Source organism: Neovison vison, chromosome 7 (genome assembly GCF_020171115.1).
Source record: "Neovison vison isolate M4711 chromosome 7, ASM_NN_V1, whole genome shotgun sequence".
In the NCBI taxonomy this organism is placed as follows: Eukaryota; Metazoa; Chordata; class Mammalia; order Carnivora; family Mustelidae; genus Neogale; species Neogale vison.
In genome coordinates this window covers 152370514-152392966 of record NC_058097.1, presented here as the reverse complement: position 1 = coordinate 152392966, position 22453 = coordinate 152370514, and the positions used below count along the sequence as shown (strand labels likewise).

General features: G+C 38.9%; 1 protein-coding gene across 1 annotated transcript; it reads right to left on the bottom strand.

Annotated features, from left to right (window-relative positions):
- Window positions 1-5606: 5606 nt before the first annotated feature.
- Window positions 5607-21483, bottom strand: MMP26 (matrix metallopeptidase 26). Its single transcript, XM_044260215.1, has 6 exons — window positions 21274-21483; window positions 10687-10815; window positions 8521-8783; window positions 7862-8007; window positions 6320-6445; window positions 5607-5845 (listed from the first exon to the last, which is right to left on the bottom strand). The coding sequence occupies exons 1-6, from the start codon at window positions 21481-21483 to the stop codon at window positions 5607-5609; spliced, it is 1113 nt and encodes a 370-aa protein (XP_044116150.1).
- Window positions 21484-22453: the final 970 nt, after the last annotated feature.

Sequence of the window (22453 nt, the reverse complement as noted above, 5' to 3'; positions counted from 1 at the left end):
GTGGATTCTTATCTGCATTTTTTATAGTGTTAACACTGAAAGTTCTCCAGGCTGAACAATCTGTAATTCCAAAGAACTCTTCAGCTTAGAATCTACAATCTGAAGAACAGAAGGAAATACCAAGCCATCCTTTCCATGTAGTAAGACAGACTTTTTCCCCCAAGCCCAGGCATCCCATCACCTAGGAGTGAGACACCTCCCTGGTCCTTTTCTCCAGCCCTAAGGGTCCCAAACTGAACGTTCACTGGCCCCTTGTCTTGGAGAAAGCAGTCAGCTAAGCAATTATGCATCTACCAGGCAAAATATCAGTTCCATGCATTTCTTTTTCTTTACCTCCAAGTAACATTTTTCTCTCTGGTCTTCAAAATCTACTAAAGTCCCTAGCTGCCTTTCTTTTTTCTTCCTCCTCACTCAGAAATATTTCTTCTAATTTCTGTTCTAAAGCTCAGCTCATGAAAACACTCTAGACTTTAACATTGAAGTATACAGCACACATGGGCATGTGTGTGCACACACACACCCCCACACCCACACCCACACACCCATACACCCACACAAAGAGAACGTATTGTGGCCACAAAAGGTAAGTAGTTTACTCCATGCCAGGAAATCAGTCTATGCTTTCTCTTTCAACTTTGATATAAATCACATTTTCTTTAATTCTCAGAGAAGTTGCAGAAAATAAAGTGGATCACTGGTGTCTAGAAATGGTTTTCTCCCTGGTCTGAGCCCTCTAAATTCAGATTGCAAGGTTTAGAAAACTTCAGTTGCAAACCTGTGCGTGGATTTAAAGCTCAGACATTTGTGCTCTTTCTTGTCTTTCTCTCTCACCAAGTAGCTATCATATCTTTCATTCTTTCTCAGTCCCTTTATGATTGTCCTTTCTCAGTTCATTTTTTTATGACTCTATGTCTATGTCATTCACAATGATTCTTTGTGGTTCTTGACTTATTTTAACACAACTTAGTCATGGTAAAGTAAGAAAGAAATAGTCGAAAGAGGCTGAGACTCATTTCAAGGCATTTCAAGGGCAAAGACTCACATCGCACACTCACCTATTCCAATTAAGGGAGAGCCGCTGAGGGTGAGGACACCATTTTACCACAGCCTCTCTGGGGTCTTGCTGTGGTTCTCAAAAAATCCCTTCTCCCCACTGACTAGCCTATATTAAAATTGTTGGAAAAAGACATTATGATATGTCATACACTTCATATTGTTTCTAAACCTGTTCTAAAGAAAATGACACTCACTTCCCCCTCCTGCATAAATTGTGCATTGTCTCAATGATTTTACTCTCTTTGGCCTTTGTATAATAACACAAATTGTGCCTAAATCTATCTTCTGTTTATTTGTAACTTAAAAATTACACTTACCTGACTTTATAAGATTATCACATCAGTATGAATGCTTAATCACATAACCAGGAGCCATTTTCCCAAAGGATCCAGTTTCCTTGTGTCTTTCTCTGCCTAAACTTTCCTCCATTGGAGGTAAAATCATATTCTCTTTCTGTTTCTATCTCTGGGGCTTTCTCTCTCTCTGCCACTTTAGTTTCTAAACATCTTTATCCTTCTTAATCTGCCCCTTGCTGCCATTTTCTTGTGTTTTATTTCACCTAAATCTGTGTCCTTTCACAAATTTAGGAAAAAACAAGTGTAACTATCGTTTTCCAGTCCTTTTATTGCCCCTGTCTTCTCGTTTCTTTGCTTTTAGTTCTGTTTCAGTTTAGCCCTCACTTGAGAAGAACTCTCTTCTCTATCTGAAAGTCGCTTGTGTAGTGGTTACAGATGTTACTATTATGATTATCCATGAACCTCAGGTCCTGAAAACCTTTGATTCCATGAACAGTGAGGCTTGAATACTTTTACTTCTCTATAAATACTCCTGGTTTCTCCCAGGATAGAAAAGTAGGGTTGGTTTCAGAGTCTGATGGGTCCTCAGAGATGAAATTAATATAAACAACCTTTAAGCACAGCTGTTGCAAGAGCATATGATTATGATACTGGAAATTGTATAAATGGCTCCCTCCTTCTCTCTCCACCACTCCCTGTCCTTACTTTCAAATGTAACAGTTTTCTCTCCTTGAATGAGCATTTGAGAATCAAAGAATAACTACTCCATCCCAGAGGGATATTGAAACTTCAGCTTCATTAGGGACATCCATATAGAACTGTGGTAATTAAGTGCAGAGAGCCCTTCTGTTACAAGGTACTTACAAGTTCTCACTGAACAGGATATTCATAGGGTTATGTACTTAATAATCATTTATTAAGCAACAACAGGATTCAAGTCTCCACACTAACTTCTGTAGAGGCAAAATGATTATCTAGTTCATCATTACTTCCACTGTGCTTAGTACTGAATATGACTTGCTTTTTTTTTTTTTTTGAAAGATTTTATTTATTTATTTGACAGACGAAGATCACAAGTAGGCAGAGAAGCAGGCAGAGAGAGAGGAAAGGAAGCAGGTTCCCTGATGAGCAGAGAGCCCCATGCGGGGCTCGATCCCAGGACTCTGGGATCATGACATGAGCCGAAGGCAGAGGCTTTAACCCACTGAACCACCCAGGCGCCCCTGAACATGACTTCTTAATACATTCTTTTTTTTATGCTTATACCTGACAATCCACCTCTTTGCACTTATGAATTTTATAGACAGCTTATCAATTTCCATTCACTAAGATCTGTATTGGGACTTTCATTGTGAATATATCAAATCTATAGCTCTATTTTGGGAGTATTGAAAGTTTTAGGTTACCAGGTCTTCCAATCTGAGAACACAGACCTCAATTAATTGAGGTCTTTATTTTTTCTCAGTATTGTTTTATGCTTCACAAATAAAAACTATTATATATCTTACATTGTATTTATTCCTAGCTATTTGATACTAATTTATGCTAATATGAATAGCACTTATAAATTATCTTTTTCTAAATCTTTGGTTCTGACATATATACGTGTGTGTGTGTGTGTCTCTCTCTCTATATATATACATATATATATATGTATATATATATAATGACTGCAAGATGCCTTTGGCAAGAACTATTAGCTATCTTTGAGGGAAAAAATAAAAGGTTTATTACTTATAGGACCAGGAAATTACATGGCACACCTGGGGCAACATAGCAAGGTGTGGGGTAGAGGTTGGGGGAGGGGAGAGAGCCCACTTCTGCACAGGAGCCCAGAGTTCTTCTATTGGACTAGAGTTTCTTGGGCTCACTCTTTATTGGTGATTTCTTAAAATTTAAATTCAATTAATTAACATATTGTGTAGTATTATTTTCAGGGGTAGAATTTAGTGATTCATCAGTTGTATATAACACCTGGTGCTCATTATATCGAGTGCCTTCCTTAATGCCCATCACCCAGTTACCCCATCCCCCACCCACCTCCCCTCCAGCAACCCTCAGTTTATTTCATAGAGTTAAGCATCTCTTATAGTTTGTCTCACTCTCTGATTTCATCTTATTTTTTCCCTCCCTTCCCCTATGTTCATCCGTTTTGTTTCTTTAATTTCACATATGACTGAAATCATATGATAATTTATTGGTGAATTTAAAACTTAAGAGCTGGAATTTAAAGAGAGAGAAGACAAAAAGCATGTGGCACAAATGGTCAGTCAACTAAGGAGCCTCAGAGGGAGTGAGGAGGGAGGGCATTGGTTTAGGTGACCTTGTTCTCTATCTAGTTGTGTGGCTGGCAAAGTGTTTACCTGAAATAGTCATCTTTGAAATGAATGCCTCTTTAAAGTGGAGGCTTAATCAAAGCTTAAGTCAGGTACTTGTATCAAAAAAAGAGAAACCAACTGTCAGGGTTTACACTACAATTGATTCAGTGCACTGGTTAAGATCCCTGGTATAATGTTGAGCAGAAGTGATGAAAGTTATGTTATTTTCTCTCTGTTGCTCTCACAGGTAACATGCTCACCATTTCCTTATTAATGTATGTTTGCTAGGATTTTTTTTTTGTAACACTTTTATCAGAGAACATGTTACTTTCTCTTGTTTATTTGATCAAATATTTTACCCAGAATAGATGTTGAATTTCAAAAAAGTTATTTTGTGTCCATTGAGACTTGTGATTTTTATGATTCATATGATTTTCCTTCATTATCCTATTAAGGTGATTAATTATATTGATTGATTTTCAAATATCACCCTTACATTTCTGGAACAAACCCAACTTAGGCATGTTACTTGACCTTCCCTTATTTATTAGCAGGATTAATTTGTTAATATTTTGTTCAGGATCTTCACATCTATGTTCATCAGTGAGAGTACCCTGAAATTTTCCTTATTTATAATGTTTTTGTCATGTTTTACAGAAAATAACCTTTCGTGTTTTCATGAAAATAACCTAAGAAAATTTTTTTCCTACTGGAATATTTTGCATATGGTTGGCATGATGTCTTTATTAAATGGCTATCCAGGGGTAGTTTTTATGTATAGTTTTGATAGATAATAGTTCAAAGACAGTTCAAATTTTCTTCTTTTCTGTTTTGAAAATACTTGTGAAGAAATATAATTATAGATTATATTTTTAAGCATTTGTAGGGCTACTTGGATTTTCTAGTTCTCCCTTTGCCTGTTTTTATAAGCTATGTTTAAGAATGTATATTTTAGGTATGTATTTTGATATTTATTAACTAGAAATTACTCATTACACATCTTTATGATTTTTCAATGTCTTCAGGAGTGTCAAAATATTGCCTTTTTTCATTACTGATGTTGGTTTTCTATGCATTGTCTCTTTTACACTTGCCAATCATACCACAGATAATTTCAGTGATCTTTCAAAAAGTCAATTGTCTGAATTTTGGTTCTCAAAAGTAAATATTAAGAGAATTGGGGATGTAAAGTGTAGGTACTTTGTCTAGAAAGCATGAAAGCTACCTACTTTGGTCATTTCTTTGGGTCTTAACTTTATCATTGCATTTCCATGTGCATGTAATTAATCTGTTTTCTTTCTCCTTTAGTCTCTCTCATGTCAGTTTCATTCTTAGAACAAGAAATTTAAAGTTTATTTAAATAAATTTAGAGAAATTAAAGAAATTTGAAGTAATTTTAAAAATTGAGTTATAAGGAGGTTAAATATATTTACTGAAGCTTTCAGAGCTAATAAGTGGATAGGCCACCATCCTAACACTTGGTCTTTATAGCTGTAATCTTCAATACAGCATAAACAACATTCCTCAAATGCTACCCTTGTAATTACATATGAAAGACTTATTCCTATTCTTGTTTTTTTCTTACCTTTTCAGCTAATTTGAGACTTCTATGGCCATATCTGTTAGAGTTTTCCATTCTAATATACTCTTCTCTCTTGCCTTGATCACAATGACAGAATATATGAAATGCTAAGATATACCAAATTGTAAGAACAAATTTTTACCCTTGAAAATGATCTTTATGGGGACCCAGAAGTATTTTGAGCTTTGACTCAGCTGTCTTAAATGGAATCCATTCTTTAGGGATTAGTTCAAGCAGTCCCCAATGCTATGTTAAGGCCTTGAATTCTTTGATCTCCCAGTGAAGCCACTAAAACCCAGGTTGAATGATTCTTCTGTGTTAACATTGGGGTATTTCAGATGACCATCTTTCTCCTTATAAGGACAGAAGAAAACAGTAAACTCCAAGTGGAATTTCCTGTCCAGATATCCTCTCTTCCAGCAGGGACAGACCATAGGGTTGCTGGATTATTTTGATATCATCACCATCAAGATGGAAGGTTGTAGGGTCCCAATTCACATATCTGGGGTACATTATGGAGTTCAGACTCTTGAAGTGCAGCAGGCCCTGAGAATGGCCAAGCTCATGAATAGCAACAAGGAAAAAACTAAATCCTGAAAAGGTACAGACAAATGTGTACATATTAACTATGCATAAAGAAGGCAGAAAAAGAAGGGAGGAAAAAAGAACAGAAAAGGAAGAAATAACTAATATTAGAGAGCAAGATAAAGGCAAGCAGAGAGGGAAGGAATCTAGTGGGAAACAGAATGGCAGAATAGGTGGACAGATAAACTGGAAGTGAACGAGAAGCATGGAGAAAATTGAGACAATAAATGGAAACAAAGTCATAACAGAGAAAAGAAAATGTGACAATGTGTTCATGATAGGAGCATCTTTGTTCAGAAATGATCCCAACTTCCCCCACTCAAATAGGAGACCCAGTTCCTCAACCAAACCTTCCCACCTCACCCTGACACTGAGTCCTTCACTTTACTCTCTTCACTGCATTCTAAGCCCAGGTGAAGACCATCATTACCAACACCTGTGCTGCCAGAGAGTTCTAGCATTCCTACCAGGTAGGTCTTTACTTCTGTCTGAAATTGACCAATGTTCTTCTCTGTCAAAGTGGATAACTCCTGGAGCTCCAGAATTTGGTAAAAAAGCATGACCTAAGACACCATCTGGTCCATCAAAGGGCCAACAATCTCCATGGGCTGTGGACAAAGGGCCAAAAATCTCCATGTGTTGTGGACAATGACAGAAGTTATTGTCACAATGGGGGATCAGGGAAAGGGCAGGAATGATCCTAGTAAGCCTCAGTGCCTTGGAGTACCATGCAACTGGATAACACTAGAGGTGTGAGAGGGTTAAGGCACCATCTATGCAGAAGAATGGGGTGGCACCAAAAATCTAGCCATATCTTATCTTCTGTGGTAAAAGAAGAAAAGATGGCAGAGATTGAGTGAAGGTTATAAGTTAGACACAAAAACTTCCCAAAACAGAAGGAAAATGGAGAAGGAAACTTAGACACTGCAGTGTTGATTTTTGTTTTGGGTTTTTTTTTTTTTAAGATTTTATTTATTTCTTTGACAGACAGAGGTAACAAGCAGGCAGAGAGGCAGGCAGAGAGAGAGGGAGTAAAGCAGGCACCCTGGTGAGCAGAGAGCCAGATGTGGGGCTTCATTCCAGGTCCCTGGGATCATGACCTGAGCCGAAGGCAGAGGCATTAACCCACCGAGCCACCCAGGCGCTCCAACACTGCAGTGTTTTATAAATAGGTTAGTGTTGGAGGCCACGGCATAGTTGGAGTCGAGGATCAAACCAGGCCCTGACTTGTGTCTCCTTCAAAGTCCGGACACCTTGACAAGGTTAAGGACGGGAAAGTTGAGTAACACTGAGAAAAGGGTCTGTGCTATGCGTCGGGCGCTCGCCTACGTGATTTCCCACACACTCTCCCTACAGAAGGGAACAATGTGGTCAGGGTCATGAGTTTTTAGTTGGTCCTTGTTGTTCCTGTACCTCCCATAACCCACTCCCTGGTTGATTGTCTTGCTAATGGCTTTAGCTGAGACTACCTAGCATCACGAGGTTTCCTTGTAGTTAATGTAAACTTGTTATAGAAACTTGTGGTCATCTGACTAGGTACTGATATTACTCCTCCTATTGTGGTCTGCCTTATAAATGATTGTAAGATGTGGAATAAAATCAGCACTGTTGGACATACTCCTCAGTGTCCCACCTACCCCCATCTCTTTGTCTCTTAATTTCTTTTCACCATCCTCTTACCCTCACATTTTCCTGGTTGATTTGTCATGTCAGCCATGACAGGTTAGATTAACTTTGAATAGCATTTCAACAGATTTAATGGCTACACAACTGCCTTTTGACAGGCAAATGTATAGTCACCATCCTTCACTCTGTTCACTACACAGTGCATCTCCTCCCCTAATCTCCCGCTACATTAGACTGAAGATGTCTTCTCTGTGTTATAGATTTATCAATTTCCATTAGCTTTGTCTGATTTTTTTTTTCCAAAAGCTGGAATGGTGGACTGGTTTTTTGTTTATGGATTGAAACCATTTGCCCTTTACATGGGACAACATGCCCTCCCTCCCATGTCAGTTTCTTACCTAAGTCCCAGAAAGAAACCTTGATGTCTGCATCTTGATTTTTCACTTGGAAAACCACGGGGGTTGCATTGCTCCAGATGGAAAATACATCTTGCTTAATATCTTCCACAGTGGATTGGCTTATATCTCTTGGATAATTGATAATCCTGAAAGAAGAAATGTTTAGGTGGAATAGCTCAGAGGTATGGGAATTATCTTATGTGTAAAAAAGAGCAAGTCTACTTTGTGGCAAATCACTTAATATTTGGAGGCCTCATTTTGCTCATCTGTAAATTAAAATTCCCAAAGAATTAAACCTGCAAAATATAGATTCCTAAGAATTTAGACATTTGTTAGATTTCTGAGAATTTTATCAAATTCCGCACCTTCTTATGTAAACTAAAGTCTGGAAACCGTAGACCTACAAAATAATTATGAAATATAAACAATGTGGACTCAGTTGAAAAATGTGCAGCTTTCTATATAGATTAGTATTGCTTGGCTTCAGATGTCTCTAATATGCTTTGGATCCCCCCATAGAGAGAGTAGCCTAGCCAGGGAGCAAAAATACATCAAAATCCTCTGCTATAGACACCCCACCACCACCAACACCACCACAACACATTAAAAAAAAAAAAAAAAAAAAAAAGATTTAACTAAGTAGAAGTCGGTAGAAGTACCTCCTGGAGGCACCTATCACTACCGGCCTTAACAACAAACATATGTAGGTCAGAGTGTGCGTCTTCCCTTTAGAACTTTCTGAGAAAGCAGAGTCATTAACCCTATCAGTTACTCCACAGTGGCACTTGTGTGGCACAGTCAACATCTGCTCATTCTGTAGGTCTGTCTCATTCAGATGAAATGGTGGCAGGCACTGTATCTTTTCCATCTGGGTGAAAAGTGGTGACTCTTTCTTGGTCTGGAAAATCTGATGGAAATAGCCCTGAGTGAAAGACAAGGAAGGGATAAGTAATAAGAGAGAATAAGGGCAGATGTCCATCAACAGATGAATGGATAAAGAAGATGTGGTATATATACACAATGGAATACTATGCAGCCATCAAAAGAAACGAAATCTTGCCATTTGCGACAACATGGATGGAACTAGAGCATATCATGCTCAGCGAAATAAGTCAAGGGGAGAAAGACAACTATCATATGATCTCCCTGATATGAGGAAGTGGTGATGCAACATGGGGGCTTAAGTGGGTAGGAGAAGAATCCATGAAACAAGATGGGATAGGGAGGGAGACAAACCATAAGTGACTCTTAATCTCAGGAAACAAACTGTGGGTTGCTGGGGGGAGGGGGTTAGGAGAAGGGGGGTAGGGTTATGGACATTGGGGAGGGTATGTGCTTTTGGGTAAATTGGAAGGGGAGGTGAACCATGAGAGACTATGGACTCTGAAAAACAATCTGAGGGGTTTGAAGTGGCGGGGGGGTGGGAGGTTGGGGTACCAGGTGGTGGGTATTATAGAAGGCACAGCTTGCATGGAGCACTGGGTGTGGTGAAAAAATAATGAATACTGTTTTTCTGAAAATAAATAAATTGGGAAAAAAAAAAGAGAGAGAGAGAATAAGGGCAGATGTAAACCACCAGCAACCTGGGGCAGAGCCTCATTTGAGGTTCTGGGAAGGATGGGGCTTTGGGTATCTGACCTTCGTAAAACTCCTGTTCTCAGTTGAAGGATGAAAATTATCCCTCATTTTCCTATCACAAAGAGACAATAAAATAAAACTGACCTGGATAGCCTGTTAAATATTCTCCCAAAATAAGGCATCCAGTGTCAGGATAGAGAGGCCCAAGAACAAAGACCATAAGGTATTAGGTGGCACTTGCCCAGAGAAGTTGGTGTCTTATCTTTCTGACTGATTGAGGATTGAGGTGTTCTCAGTCAGGACAGAATCTATGACTCCCATGACATAAAATTTGGTCATTTCTGCATACCCAATTCATTTGCATTTATTCATTCTATTCCATTAAAATAATTTTTTAGAGCTTATTTATGAGCTACTCCCTGTCTCCATTAAATTTCTTACCATCTGATACTGAATTTCAGCTCCTGGGGTGGGGGTGGGGAGTGCACCTTATATTATAGTTGGGCTATATCTATATCTATGTTTGAACTCTAGTACTTTAAGGGCAGTACTTATCCTATCACAACTAGGCCTACACCACAGTTCTTATAATAGTACTTGACAGAAACTCATAATTCATTTTTACAATTTGTATAAAATTACATACTTATGCCTTTATTTTATTGTGGAGTTGGCTGGGCACTCAGAGGCATATGATATAGTATATTTTTCTGGGCTAGGTATGAGGAGAAAATTTTACCCAGTCCCTGAGTGTTTACAAAGTACACAATTAACACCAGTTTCAGTTATTTTGGATGCCTAAAAATTCTGGAACAAATTTACAGTTTCTTGAGGAAGTGTGGAGTGGACAGTTTGAGAGGTTTCTCCATCCACAGGAAGGACATATTTATTAAGTCCATTTAAATGATTTCTCCTGATTGCTTACCACCTGCCAGACTCAGAGATGCCAACCCTGAGTGTTCATCCTATGCCCTTCCAGAAGGCTAAGAGTGGGGGAGAGAAGCACTGCAGTGAATTATTCACTAGGCACCATTAGAACAGTACTTTTGGGGCCCAGAAATGGTTTCATTACTTCTAAAATCAGAAGAAAAAAACCTTCGAGACTGAAGAAAGTGAAAAATAATTTAATATGTAATATTAATATATTCATTTCTGTGCCATGAGGTAACTCTATATCTATGGATGTATCACATAGTGGAAGAAGAGCCCACAGTAGTCATAATGTGACAAAATGGTATAATTGTCACACCCATCTTAATAAAGTCCAGTCCTTTAAGGTCTGAAACAGGGGGCACTGGGAAGGCTAGGCACCAAGGCAGGAAAACAATAACCTTTTTATGGCAGGCTACATGGCAAATGCTCGTTTCTCCCCCTGCCTGAACTCATGTACCTAACATTGATCATGGAGCCTTTATAGCCATGTCGGCTACATCCACTGATTCATGCTTTGAGTTGCCATTTCTTTGCACTGGTTAGTGTTGTCATTGTCTTTCCCGAGCCGAAGGCTGAGTGGTCAGCCTGGCAGGGTGATGACAACAGCTATGGGATTTATTTTCCCATTCACTTCACACCTGATGGCCTTCAGGATACCCAGCCCAGTGTATATAATATATAACATAGATATAATAGTGGTATATCTCAGGTTATAGGGGACATTATTATTTAAAAATGGAGGGGGATCCATTCATCTGTTGATGGACATCTAGGTTCTTTTCATAGTTTGGCTATTGTGGACATTGCTGCTATAAACATTCGGGTGCACGTGCCCCTTTGGATTACTACGTTTGTATCTTTAGGGTAAATACCCAGTAGTGCAATTGCTGGGTCATAGGGCAGTTCTATTTTCAACATTTTGAGGAACCTCCATGCTGTTTTCCAGAGTGGTTGCACCAGCTTGCATTCCCACCAACAGTGTAGGAGGGTTCCCCTTTCTCCGCATTCTCGCCAGCATCTGTCATTTCCTGACTTGTTGATTTTAGCCATTCTGACTGGTGTGAGGTGATATCTCATATACACAATGGAATACTATGCAGCCATCAAAAGAAACGAAATCTTGCCATTTGCGACAACATGGATGGAACTAGAGCGTATCATGCTCAGCGAAATAAGTCAAGCGGAGAAAGACAACTATCATATGATCTCCCTGATATGAGGAAGTAGTGATGCAACATGGGGGCTTAAGTGGGTAGGAGAAGAATCCATGAAACAAGATGGGATAGGGAGGGAGACAAACCATAAGTGACTCTTAATCTCAGGAAACAAACTGTGGGTTGCTGGGGGGAGGGGGGTTAGGAGAAGGGGGGTAGGGTTATGGACATTGGGGAGGGTATGTGCTTTTGGGTAAATTGGAAGGGGAGGTGAACCATGAGAGACTATGGACTCTGAAAAACAATCTGAGGGGTTTGAAGTGGCGGGGGGGTGGGAGGTTGGGGTACCAGGTGGTGGGTATTATAGAGGGCACGGCTTGCATGGAGCACTGGGTGTGGTGAAAAAATAATGAATACTGTTTTTCTGAAAATAAATAAATTGGAAAAAGAAAAAAAAAAGAAAGTTAGTCTTGCCAAAGCAATAATAAATGCCTCACATTTTTCAGTGTAAAAAAAAAAAAAATGAAGGGGGAAAAACTCAAGAAGTAGGAGACATAGGGACAATTTATTACAGCTTTGCATATAGAATAATTTCTTTACTAGTCACAGGCATATATTATCTTCCTCCAGAAGCAAAAAAGAGAGAGAGGATTATGAAAGTGAGGAGGAGGGTAACATCCACAATCTTGAAAATTTAGATTAGCATACAAAAAATCTCTGAGCCCCATATAGAAGAGTTATAGGGACACACAGAACGAGAAAGTTGCTAAAAATATGTTTGAGAAAATAAGTCAACTGACAATAAATTGAGAGAGACACAGATTTATATATACAGCAACAGATTTCAGCTCATAGCCTTTGAAATCATACAATATGAGTATGAATATTAACTCTGCTACCTAAAAGCTGATCTACCTTAAGCAAGTTATTTAAAACTGTAAAGTCTCTGTCTCTTTATCTGAAAATTAAGGAAACTAATAATATTCACATAGTTTGATGTGTAAGGGAGATAGAAACTGATCACTGTGCTTGGTAACAGTATTCACAATTAGTAAGAGCTGTTTTTACAATTATTATTACCTTGATCCTGACACAAAAATTGAAGGAGAAACAAAGACCTGGAGACACTGAGAGAGAATACTTCAAACACTTGAGCACTTTCTGAGTACCCAGACCTGAAATTGCCTCCAATGAAGAAGACAGAGTGGATGGATGTGGTTGCATTTCTTGCTATCAGGAGCTAATCCTTTGGCAACCAGGGGCACCTGCTACATGTCTTTCTCCCTCCTATTCCTGCCAATTCCTTTCAATAAATGAAAGAGGATAAGATGACTCTGAAGAGAGTGGAAATAGGATAGGGAATGGATAGAGCAAGTAGGGTGTTCATTACTTCAGACTCACCTCTAAAGCTCTAGATCCCCACCTCTACATCAATTCCTTCTGACAACTGATCTTAATCAAATTTCTCTCTTCTTCCAGGGGTGCCTACTTCCTAAACATGATACCATTCAGTCACTGTCCCTGCAAACACAGGCTCAATAAGTCAAAATGATTTGCCTTCTCCTATACTCTGAAAACGTGCCCTTCTAGGGTAGTGAAACTTCCACTGGTGCTCCTTTGGAGATGTGTAGCCCTCTGCTCTGTCTCCCCATCCCTCTCTTCTTCATGGCTAGAAAAGACACCATAAATGATTGAGATTTCACTGCCTTGGCAATATTTGGCATTGAGAAGTGGTGAGAGACCGAGGGTGTGAGGACTGTGCCAACCATGATCTTGACATAAGACCACGCTCACAATTTCATTAAATGTTAGCCTGTTAGCAAGATGTGATAGAAGCCAAAATTCTAGGACTGGGCCTATAGTAAAAAAAAAAAAAAAAAAAAAAAAAAAAAATCAAACAGGTGTTAAGGATGGGAACTGAGGATCACATAAGAACATGTAAAACAGGGGTGCCTGGGTGGCTCAGTGGGATAAACCTCGGCCTTCGGCTCAGGTCATCATCTCAGGATCCTGGAATGAAACCCCACATCAGGCTCTCTGCTCACCAGGGTGCCTGTTTCCCTTCCTCTCTCTCTGCCTACTTGTGATTTCTGTCAAATAAATAAATCTTAGAAAAAAAAAAGAACATGTAAAACATATGCATCTATTGAGGTCTGATTAAACAAGTCTGTATTTTATGTCTTTGGGGAATATTATAATAATTTTACAGATTAAAAGATAGGACTTGAAAATAAGAAATGTCATGTAGTTAAGTAGTTAAGGAATAAAGTTAGTTTCAAATTCAACACTGAAATGTACCACCAATAATCCCGAACAAAATTATATATAGATGACAGATAATTGATCAATCAATAGATGATAGCTAGGTAGAGGATAGCAGACCTCTATGCAGCAACAACAGGGAACCAATTACTGACACACACAACAAAACAGGCAACATCAAAAACATAACTTTGAGCTAAAGATGTATGGTTATATAGTAACATTTATGGGAAGTTCTAGAAAAGGCAAACTAATTTATGGAGAGAAAACTGAACAGGGATTTCCTTTGTGGAGGGGAGAGAGGATTGATGGTAAAACACACACACAAAGGAATTTTCTCAAGTGATAACACCTTCTATTTCTTGACTAGAACCTGGATAATGCAGGAGGATTCACTTCAAAACTCACTAAACTATACTCAGTTATCTTTGCCTTTACCATATGCTAATTATACTTCCATAACAATAAGTATTATTTATTTAAATAAATAAGAGAAATTGTAGATTAATAAGGTACCAGATGTTACACACATTTCATCCTGAATGATATGGGATAATGATACCATTATCCAAATAAATGGTAATATCTGTTGTTGGGAGCCATGAGTCCTGGTAGAGGACATTGCCCCACTAGGTTAAAGTTTGAACTGATGCAGGCTGGATAGACCCACAGATAAGTATGGTCTGATAGCCTCTTGCCTTTTTCTCTGATCTCCGTATCTCTCTCAGATTAAGAGCCCTTTGTTAATCTGCGGCAAACATCTCTCAGTCTTGTGGGCCAGAGCAACTCCTAGGAGGTAAATTATTCTGTACCTAAGACAATGGAGAACTTTAGATGTGTACTGCAGTAGACAGTTTCCTCCCTAGGTGATGTTTGTCCAAGGCTTTCACAGCTGAGCCATTGATATAATACCCTGCCTCCTGCAAAGTTAATGCCTTCTCGTTCCTACTTCTCTCCTATGTACTTAGTTTCTCCAGATAGCTTCCCATTTTCTATTAACTTGTATCCTGTTTTCCTGCAGTTCATTACTATCTAGTTTATCCCTAAATCTTCTCATTTTCCATTAACCTATATCCTTTTTTCCTGCAGACCCCAGAATAAGTTACCAAAAAGCACGTATCTGTGCTACCCCCCATGGCTTTCTGAGGGACTTGATTACTCATGAAGCAAACCCTGTCCCCCATCCCTGGTGCCAATCTGTACCATTATAGCTTAACTAGAATAACATGTGCTGAACAAAGAGAAATTGTCTGATGAGTGCTTGAGTCTTTTGATGTCCTTTGCCTGAATGTAGCCCTCTATCACAAATAAACTGCTTATATAAGAAGCTCACTGAATGGTAATAAACCAGAGATGCCTGACTACTGACCAGAACTCACGGTGTGGCTCTCTCATTTCTCTTGCCAATGCCACTCTTCCTTCAGGAACACCTGGACATGCCAAGGCTGGACCCCAGCAATCTGTGGTTAAATGAGCATATATATAATTATGTTGTATTTTTTTAATGTGAAAATACTATAAACTAGTTAACATTCTTAGAGAAGGAAGTTATAACCTAAAGATACGGGTAAATAAATAATGAATAATCCAACAGAAGAATTAATAAGATTGGAAGTATTATTTGTGGTAAGCTTGGAGAAGAGAATATTCTAAATCTGGAAAAGGCAAGGTGGAGTTAAGATTGCATATAGACCAGAGGTGTTTATTGTTAGGCAGGTATAATATAAAGACAGTTTATTTCGTTTTTCTTTTTAGATTTTATTTATTTATTTGACAGACAGAGATCACAAACAGACAGAGAATCAGGCAGAGAGAGAGGAGGAAGCAGGCTCCCTTCTGAGCAGAGAGCCTGATGTGGGGCTCAATCCCAGGACACCGGGATCATGACCTGAGCCAAAGGCAGAGGCTTTAACCCACTGAGCCACCCAGGTACCCTAAGACAGTTTATTTCTTTTTTTATTTTATTTTTTATTTTTCTCCCAATTTATTTATTTTCAGAAAAACAGTATTCATTATTTTTTCACCACACCCAGTGCTCCATGCAAGCTGTGCCCTCTATAATACCCACCACCTGGTACCCCAACCTCCCACCCCCCCGCCACTTCAAACCCCTCAGACTGTTTTTCAGAGTCCATAATCTCTCATGGTTCACCTCCCCTTCCAATTTACCCAAATTCCCTACTACTCTCTAACGCCCCTTGTCCTCCATGCTATTGGTTATGCTCCACAAATGAGTGAAACCATATGATAATTGACTCTCTCTGCTTGACTGATTTCACTCAGCATAATCTCTTCCAGTCCCGTCCATGTTGCTACAAAAGTTGGATATTCGTCCTTTCTGATGGAGGCATAATACTCCATAGTGTATATGGACCACATCTTCCTTATCCATTCATCCGTTGAAGGGCATCTTGGTTCTTTCCATAGTTTGGCGACTGTGGCCATTGCTGCTATAAACATTGGGGTACAGATGGCCCTTCTTTTCACGACATCTGTATCTTTGGGGTAAATACCCAGGAGTGCAATGGCAGGGTCATAGGGAAGCTCTATTTTTAATTTCTTGAGGAATCTCCACACTGTTCTCCAAAGAGGCTGCACCAACTTGCATTCTCACCAACAGTGTAAGAGGGTTCCCCTTTCTCCACATCCTCTCCAACACATGTTGTTTCCTGTTTTGTTGATTTTGGCCATTCTAACTGGTGTAAGGTGATATCTCAATGTGGTTTTAATTTGAATCTCCCTGAGGGCTAATATATAATGTATTTTTATCCCCAGGGGTACAGGTCTGTGAATCACCAGGTTTATATATTTCATAGCACTCACCATAGCACATACTCTCCCCAATGTCCATAACCCCACCCCCCTTTCCGAATCCCCCTCCCCCAAGCAACCCTCAGTTTGTTTTGTGAGATTAAGAGTCACTTATGGTTTGTCTCCCTTCCGATCCCATCTTGTTTCATTTATTCTTTTCCTACCCCTCAAACCTCCCATGTTGCATCTCTACTTCCTCATATCAGGGAGATCATATGATAGTTTTCTTTCTCTGATTGACTTATTTCACTAAGCATGATACCCTTTAGTTCCATCCATGTAGTCACAAATGGCAAGATTTCATTTCTTTTGATGGCTGCATAGTATTCCATTGTGTATATATACCACCTCTTCTTTATCCATTCATCTGTTGATGGACATCTAGGTTCTTTCCATAGTTTGGCTATTGAGGACATTGCTGCTATAAAAACTCTGGTGAACATGCCCCTTCAGATCAATACATTTGTGCCTTTAGGGTAAATATCCAGTGTTGTGATTGCTGGGTCATAGGGTAGTTCTATTTTCAACTTCTTGAGGAACTTCCATGCTGTTTTCCAGAGTGGTTGCACAAGCTTGCATTACCACCAACAGTGTAGGAGGGTTCTCCTTTCTCCACATCCTCGCCAGCATCTGTTATTTACTGACTTGTTAATGTTAGCCATTCTGACTGATGTGAGGTGATATCTCATTGTGGTTTTGATTTGTATATCCCTGATGCTGAGTGATGTGGAGTACTTTTTCATGTGTCTGTTGGCCATCTGGATGTCTTCCTTACAGAAATGTCTGTTCATGTCCTCTGCCCATTTCTTGATTGGATTATTTGTTCTTTGGGTGTTGAGTTTGCTACGTTCTTTATACATTTTGGACACTAGTCCTTTATCTGATATGTCGTTTACAAATATCTTCTCCTATTCTGTCAGTTGTCTTTTGGTTTTGTTAACTGTTTTCTTTGTTGTGCAAAAGCTTTTGATCTTGATAAAGTCCCAATAGTTCATTTTTGCCCTTGTTTCCCTTGCCTTTGGTGATGTTCCTAGGAAGATGTTGCTGTGGCTGAGGTCGAAGAGGTTGCTGCCTGTGTTCTCCTCAAGGATTTTGATGGATTCCTTTCTCACCTTGAGGTCCTTTATCCATTTTGAGTATATTTTCATGTGTGGTGTAAGGAAATGGTCCAATTTCATTTTTCTGCATGTGGCTGTCCAATTTTCCCAACACCATTTATTGAAGAGGCTGTCTTTTTTCCATTGGACATTCTTTCCTGCTTTGTCAAAGATTAGTTGACCATAGAGTTGAGGGTCTATTTCTGGGCTCTCTATTCTGTTCCATTGATCTATGTGTCTGTTTTTGTGCCAATACCATACTGTCTTGATGATGACAGCTTTGTGATAGAGCTTGAAGTCTGGAACTGTGATGCCACCAACTTTGGCTTTCTTTTTCAATATTCTTTTGGCTATTCGAGGTCTTTTCTGGTTCCATATAAATTTTAGCATTATTTGTTCCATTTCTTTGAAAAAAAAAAATGGGTGGGATTTTGATAGGGAATGCTTTAAATGTGTAGATTGCTTAAGGTAGCATAGACATTTTCATGATATTTATTCTTCCAATCCAGGAGCATGGAACATTTTTCCATTTCTTTGTGTCTTCCTCAATTTCTTTCATGAGTACTTTATAGTTTTCTGAGTATAGATTCTTAGCCTCTTTGGTTAGGTTTATTCTTATATATCTTATAGTTTTGGGTGCAATTGTAAATGGGATTGACTCCTTAATTTCTCTTTCTTCTGTGTTGTTGTTGGTGTAGAGAAATGCAACTGATTTCTGTGCATTGATTTTATATCCTGACACTTTACTAAATTCCTGTACATGTTTTAGCAGTTTGGGAGTGGAGCCTTTTGGGTTTTCCACATATCATCTACAGAGAGTGATAGTTTGACTTCTTTGCCAACTTGGATGCCTTTAATTTCTTTTTGTTATATGATTGCTGAGGCTAGGATTTCTAATACTGTGTTGAATAGCTGTGGTGATAATGAACATCCCTGCCATGTTCCTGACCTTAGCAGAAAAGTTTTCAGTTTTTCTCCATTGAGAATGATATTTGTGGTGGGTTTTTCATAGATGGCTTTGATAATATTGAGGTATGTGACCTCTATCCCTACACTTTGAAGAGTTTTGATCAGGAAGGGGAGTGGTACTTTGTCAAATGCTTTTTCAGCATCAATGGAGAGTATCATATGGTTCTTGTTCTTTCTTTTAATAATGTGTTGTATCATAATGATTTATTTGTGGACGTTGAACCAACTTTGAAGCCCTGGAATAAATCCCACTTCGTAGTGGTGAATAATCTTTTTAATTTACTGTTGAATCCTATTGGTTAGTATTTTGGTGAGAATTTTTGCATCTGTGTTCATCAGGGATATTGGTCTGTAATTCTCTTTTTTGATAGGATCCTTGTCTGGTTTTGGCATCAAGGTGATGCTAGGCTCATAAAATGAGTTTGGAAGTTTTCTTTTTGTTTCTATTTTTTGGAACAGTTTCAGGAGAATAGGAATTACTTCTTCTTTAAATGTTTGGTAGAATTCCCCTGGGAAGCCATCTGGCCCTGGACTTTTGTTTGTTTGGAGATTTTTGATGACTGTTTCAATCTCCTTACTGGTTATGTGTCTGTTCAGGCTTTCCATTTCTTCCTGGTTCAGTTGTGGTCATTTATATGCCTCTAGGAATGCATCCATTTCTTCCAGATTGTCAAATTTGTTGGCATAGAGTTCTCATAGTATATTCTTATAATTGTTTGTATTTCTTTGGTGTTCGTTGTGATCTCTCCTCTTTCGTTCATGATTTTATTTATTTGGGTCCTTTCTCTTTTCTTTTTGATAAGTCTGGTCAGGGGTTTATCAATCTTATTAATTCTTTCAAAGAACCCGCTCCTATTTTTATTGATTTGTTCTATGGGGTTTTTTTGGGGGGGGTTCTATTTCATTGATTTCTGCTCTGATCTTTACTATTTCTCTTCTCCTTCTGGTTTTAGGCTTTCTTTCTTGTTCCTTCTCCAGCTCCTTTAGGTGTAGGGTTAGGTTGTGTATTTGAAACCTTTCTTGTTTCTTGAGAAAGGCTTTTACTGCTATATTTTCCTCTCAGGATTGCCTTTGCTGTGTCCCACAGATTTTTGCTCTGTAGCCAGCAGTCACCAAATAGGACTACTGGGTGATCAGGGCAAACAGGGCTCCTAAAATCCCAGACCATTTAGTATTGAGAGGATAATCTAGGTCATGTAGCACTGATATATACTATATTGATTTTTTAGTTAACCTCATAAATAAAAGCAAAAATTTTAATTTTGAAGAGAAATAACAGAAGCTCTAGGTTCTTGGAATCCATTGAGGGATGTTACCCTACACCACACCTTCCTTAGCATCTAACTCATACCTCAATAAAGTATTTCATTGTTTCCTATTTATCTGTGCCTCAAGTGTCAGTAATTCGAGAGCCATAAGTCCTATGGTTCTAGGACTTTTCTGGTAGCATCCAATGAAACCACACCCAATGTCATCAATTATAATTGGCCGGTTGTTTCCTTGCTTCTGAGGTGGCTGACAGATTAAGTTTTCCTGAATATTTACTGCTCGAGTCTGCCCCAGCTAGTTCACTGGGTTAAAGAAGATATTCTTTTTATTATTACTACCATGCCCAGGAAATGGGCTCAGTTCTGTTTGACTCACCCCAGGTGCTGTTCCAGTCAGACCATGTCACACTTCCTTTCATTCAACTAGAGTGCTTAGCTAGAAAATGGAACTAGATTTAAAATAGGGCAGATCTGGGGTTACCTGGTTGGCTCTGGCAGTTGAGCAGCAGAGTATGGGTTTCAGCTCAAGTCAGGATCTCAGGGTTGAGAGATCCCACACTGGGCTCTGCACTAAGTGGGAAGTCTTCTTCAGATGCTCTCCCTCTCCTTCTCCCTCTACCCCTTCAGCCTTTCTCTCTCTTGTTTGACCTTCACTGAGAATATGTGCATTAGGCAACTTAGATTTTTTGCTGTCCTGTTCAAGTCCATGAATTATCATGAAAGTGCTGTGGATATTGGTTTCTTGAACTGGTCACAGGCTGGATGAGCTCAGAGCGCAGCCAAAGACCAGGGAGATGGGAATGATTGGGTGCTTTTCTCTGAGAGTGCATTGAGGAGTGGGGCCCTGAGCTCTCGGCTCCTCCGGGCCAGAGATTGGGAGGTTGCCATTTTCATTGCCCAAGACAGTTTATTTCTTATAGCCTCTTTCAAATTTGTAAAATACAACTTTGTTCACTGAAAGCTCACAGTGATATAGGCCTTAATCTTCATTTCCAAGATGAATAAACAAAGGTTTACAAAGTAATACAAACCTCTCCATAGAAATGGTAAATTTCACAAGAGTTACATCTCTATCTGGTTAACTCTAAAGCAAATTCTGTTAAATAGGCATGATGTCTATCTTTACTGGCAGATATCCATCATTATACCATCAACACATCCTTGTACTTTCAACCAGAATAAAGTCACAAGCCCTGGGCCTAAGCTCAGGGGAGTCACAATGTTAGAGATAATGCCTAACTGTGAAAAGTCACTAGAAGTTTTCCAAAATGCATGGCAACACTGAAAAGAGAAGCACAACATTTTTGAAACTCTTATGTCTCCCCGTTGCTCTGAAATACCTCTTTTTTTAACCCATCCCACTCATCAATCCCTGAAGTGCTCCTGCACACATTCCTTGTCAGTTCTTCATCCCTAGTTCCTTCCTTACTTTCCTGCCCTTCAGAAGTGGCCAGTTGGAGGTTGGCTTCTCCATCTAAGTTAGATGTCTCCAGGGAGTGAGAAGTCGGGTCCTCCCTGAACCTTGACACAACATGATCAGAGTCCCCCATAAAGGGCAGTTATTCAGTTACTCTGAATTGTTCTTCAAATTCTGGCACAGGATTGTTAATAAATGAAATACCCATATGTTTCCAGGTCTTTAAACTACTCTGTAGACTAATTAAGGATAGAAAGGGACTTTTCCAATTTGCACTGATAGATTGATGTACAGTGGTCTTTGGAACTGAGAAGGAACTCATTACTTATTAGATGAATAAATGTGCTCAGCGATAGAATATCATAGATACTCATGAGGCTAAGTTATTTGTATCTATTTTGCTAGTGGCAAATGGGAGCACATAATTCAAGTTTCTCAACCTAGGGCAGATAAAAATTACAATAGTTTATTATTATTTATATATGCCAAGCGTGTACTATCTTGTTTCATTGACAAAACCATTTGTGAAGTAGGAGTTTTATTACTTTCTTCTTAGAGTTAATGAAATGAGGTCTTCACATCATTTGGCCATCATTTGACAGCCATAATGCTCAAAAGTGACACATGAAGGTTATTAAGAAAAGAGTGTCTTACTCTTTTGTCGAAGATTAGTTGACCATAGAGTTGAGGGTCTATTTCTGGGCTCTCTATTCTGTTCCATTGGTCTATGTGTCTGTTTTTGTGCCAGTACCATGCTGTCTTGATGATGACAGCTTTGTAATAGAGCTTGAAGTCCGGAATTGTGATGCCACCAACTTTGGCTTTGTTTTTCAATATCCCTTTGGCTATTCGAGGTCTTTTCTGGTTCCATATAAATTTTAAAATTATTTGTTCCATTTCTTTGAAAAAGATGGATGGTACTTTGATAGGAATTGCATTAAATGTGTAGATTGCTTTAGGTAGCATAGACATTTTCACAATATTTATTCTTCCAATCCAGGAGCATGGAACATTTTTCCATTTCTTTGTGTCTTCCTCAATTTCTTTCATGAGTACTTTATAGTTTTCTGAGTATAGATTCTTAGTCTCTTTGGTTAGGTTTA

What these genes read in the sequence shown, in the direction of transcription:
- MMP26 (XM_044260215.1), bottom strand. Translation starts at nt 21,483, where the DNA reads ATGGGGGACTCTGATCATGTTGTGTCAAGGTTCAGGGAGGACCCGACT. An exon ending in GTGATAGGTGCCTCCAGGAG is followed by an intron (nt 8,008 to 8,520) that starts GTACTTCTACCG and finishes TTCTTCTTTCAG; the next exon opens with GATTATCAATTATCCAAGAG. An exon ending in GGTTTCTTTCTGGGACTTAG is followed by an intron (nt 6,446 to 7,861) that starts GTAAGAAACTGA and finishes CTTTGTCCACAG; the next exon opens with CCCATGGAGATTGTTGGCCC.